The sequence below is a fragment of the Micropterus salmoides genome, unplaced genomic scaffold (genome assembly GCF_014851395.1).
Source record: "Micropterus salmoides isolate LMB-PRFRI ecotype aquatic unplaced genomic scaffold, ASM1485139v1 Ms_hic_scaffold_4, whole genome shotgun sequence".
Classification (NCBI taxonomy): Eukaryota; Metazoa; Chordata; class Actinopteri; order Centrarchiformes; family Centrarchidae; genus Micropterus; species Micropterus salmoides.
In genome coordinates, this window is record NW_024043372.1 from 22,530,327 (window position 1) to 22,533,376 (window position 3,050).

General features: G+C 39.0%; 1 protein-coding gene across 1 annotated transcript; it reads right to left on the reverse strand.

The window, feature by feature from the left end:
• Nucleotides 1-1,088: 1,088 nt before the first annotated feature.
• LOC119886975 (caveolin-2-like) lies at nucleotides 1,089-2,783 on the reverse strand. Its single transcript, XM_038697991.1, has 3 exons — nucleotides 2,470-2,783; nucleotides 1,651-1,838; nucleotides 1,089-1,458 (listed from the first exon to the last, which is right to left on the reverse strand). The coding sequence occupies exons 1-3, from the start codon at nucleotides 2,668-2,670 to the stop codon at nucleotides 1,299-1,301; spliced, it is 549 nt and encodes a 182-aa protein (XP_038553919.1). The 5' UTR covers nucleotides 2,671-2,783; the 3' UTR covers nucleotides 1,089-1,298.
• Between the last annotated feature and the right edge of the window lie 267 nt (nucleotides 2,784-3,050).

Genomic DNA, 3,050 nt, shown 5'->3' on the forward strand with positions numbered 1-3,050 from the left:
GTGTTTGTGTTACAGGATTTTAAATGTACCTTTTTTCATTAAATCCTCAATGGTGTCCAGGCCTAACCTCCAAACATCTGTAAATTAAAGAAATTCTTCCACATTTAGGGAAATATACTTATTAGCTTTATATGTAAAGAGTTAAATGAGAAGGCTGACACCACTTTCATGTCAGTTCATTATCATGCTATACAGCCAGCTGCCAGTTAGCTTAGTACAGCAGGAACCAAATCTGCTTACTAGCACGTCTGAAGCCCATTAATTATATTTTGTTTGTTTAATCCATAATAAAAACTGTGTAGAACATTATGGGAGATTATGTGTGTTGTCATCACAGTGTTTATGCTAAACTAAGCGAACCAGCTGCTGGCTGTAGCTTCATATTCACCATAGACATGAGAGTGGTTTTGAGCTTCTCATCTAACTCTTTTAATAAGTGTATTTCCCAAAATGGTAATGTATTCCTTTAAGTGCCTCACCTGTGCTTGATCAGAGTGACCAAATATTGTTAACAGCCAGTACACACTTTACTCTTTCTAAAATCAAACTAATGTAAATATTTTACTAGGAGAACGCATTGTTTTGTTGTCTTTAAACATTGTCATGCCCAGTTGACTTATTTTAGTTATGCTATATAAAGCACTAGCAAAAGTGCTACATAATGTAAATAAAGACACTGTAACTATAGACTTTTTTTTTTAAATGTCCTGCACGGTGTCGTTGCTGCCTTCGTGTGAACTGGATGATTTTCATATAAAGACGGTTTTGCAATTTTTTTATTGTTTTATTTTGGTCTAAGGCTCCTGGTAATTAACATCTTTTACATCCCTAATACACAATAATGTTGCAATCGTCAATAATATGGGACAACAAATGTTTTAACTGAATTCAACAAATATACACACTTCCAGAGATTGTTAGAGTTGGTTTCTTTTTGTTCTCTGAGTTTAGATCATTTTGTAATTTAATTGCAATGGTCTGCAGAAATATTCTGTAATTGTGCCTTAAATAGTCATAGCACTATTTGCCCCACATATTCTATCAACACATGCGTTTTTAGGTCCTGGCTTGAAGTTCTATGCATCATACATCAACATCATTACACAAGGGACAACTTGACATGTACAGTATGTCAGCATGCCAAATATCATGACAGGTGAGCAAAAATACAAAATAATCATAAACAATTACGATGCTGATTATAATTTTCCAATAAGAAATTAGTATGAAATCTGTTACAACTTGCTTTTTCTCTCTATCCTCTGTTTTAACAGAACATTCACACACGGTGTGTTTTTCTATCTGTCTTCATCTTTTGCCAGATGGATGGTGACTTGACCACAGCACTTTCCAACACTGGTAAAGACGGGGCCGATGAAAATGTTCAGTATGCTGCCCCACACAGTCTGGACCCAGCTCATGTTGATGAGAAGGAGCTGCACACAGGGCATGATCAACCTGGTGAGACACAGGGAAGTGGACAAAACATGAGCTCATCTCATTAAAAAAAACACACCTAAAAAGGTTTCCCACCGGGGGGAAATAACCTGTAGTAGGGGAATGGTATAGTTATCATTTCTTATTCAACTGTCTTCTAAATGACCATTATTTACCAGAAAAGTCTGTCAAATCTCAGTTTAACAGTCCTACCAGATGTGAAGGCAGCTGAGCATGGCAAAGAGGAGCCCTGCTGCCAGTGAGACCGGCACAGCCAGAAGGAGGGAGATGATACGGTAGCACCACAGTCTGGATACCTCAAACAGGGCGTGACTCCACAGCCACACTTGATCAAAGCTCCGCACCGAGGGAGGCTCTGCAATCACATCCTCAAACGTGACCTCAAGACACACACAGAGACACAGATTTCAAGGGAAAGTGTGTACAATTTAATAGGTACTGAGAACTTGGGGCTTGGAGATGTAGGCGTGGAAGCTGTATGTATGATCAAATCTTGACATGCAGAATGAGAATTATGGGTAATGTACACAAATTAACTGCACTGAGTAATTTTTAATGGCAGACCGTAATTTTTTGTTGTACTTGTTGGCAAGGGCAAAAATAGAAATGTGTGTATGATCATATCCACTTGAGGTCAGTATTATGCAGCATATTGATAGAGAAGTCTTTGGTTTAGATAAACAGCTTTACTAAACAAAAAGCTTCACAGATGAAGTTTTATCTGTAAACTGATTCTTCCTCATCATCATGAATCATCTCCAGAAAATTCAATTTATCACTAGAACCACACATAGATTTCTGCTTCAGTTCAGCATTGCATGTTACATCTATTTCAATAGAGATAGGAGGAGTGGTATGCAGAGCATGTGCAGCTGGTTTATTTATTTTACTGGTCTGTCTCTGTTTCTCCAGAGGGAAATGACATACCTCATCGTGTGACTTCTGCTGTGTGTTCTCTGTTAAGGTGTGTTTTATGTTGATTAAATCCCTGTGACAGTGCACATTAGTTACCTTAAGACTCTTGTTGATTCTTTTGGGATCCCTGTCTTGAATCAGAGGCCTTGTGTCACTGTGGGTGGAATTCAGATCTTCGGATTGTACATCCACTTTGACTTCCATTAATTCCGATGCTGGTCTCTTGTTTTTTGATCCCTGGTCCTCCATTTCCACTAAGCTGAGCTGTGTCTCGGTTTGGTTGACTGCTGCAGTCATGTCTTTGGAAATTTGGAGGATGAGCTGGGCGTAGCAGGAGGATGGCTTACGATGCTCCAAACTCTGCAGGCTTGTCAGTGACACCCAGGTGGAACATAGTGGAGTGCTTATTGCCTTGCTTCTTGTTGAGGAATGCCAATATTGGCTTTTAAATGCTTGTGTTCAGTGACATTTTCCATGTGACACATTACATGGAAAGTCTCATTTAGACCTGCATGTGAAATGTCCAATGGTCTTAGCTAATAGCATTAAATCCACTCATCTTCCTCCTTACATATTAAAGCAGTGATGATGATCAGTGGTCAGTATTTTGACACTACATATCTCCTCCTCCTTGCAGCATTGGTCCATTATGACTTCTCTGCCAAGAGCTGTCCTCC

Bases quoted from the DNA above. Each gene is read 5' to 3' on its own strand.
- LOC119886975 (XM_038697991.1), bottom strand. From the start codon at position 2,670: ATGACTGCAGCAGTCAACCAAACCGAGACACAGCTCAGCTTAGTGGAA. The intron at 1,839-2,469 runs GTAACTAATGTG...GTGTGTCTTGAG, and splicing joins GAATCAACAAGAGTCTTAAG to GTCACGTTTGAGGATGTGAT. The intron at 1,459-1,650 runs GTAGGACTGTTA...GTGTCTCACCAG, and splicing joins CTCAGCTGCCTTCACATCTG to GTTGATCATGCCCTGTGTGC.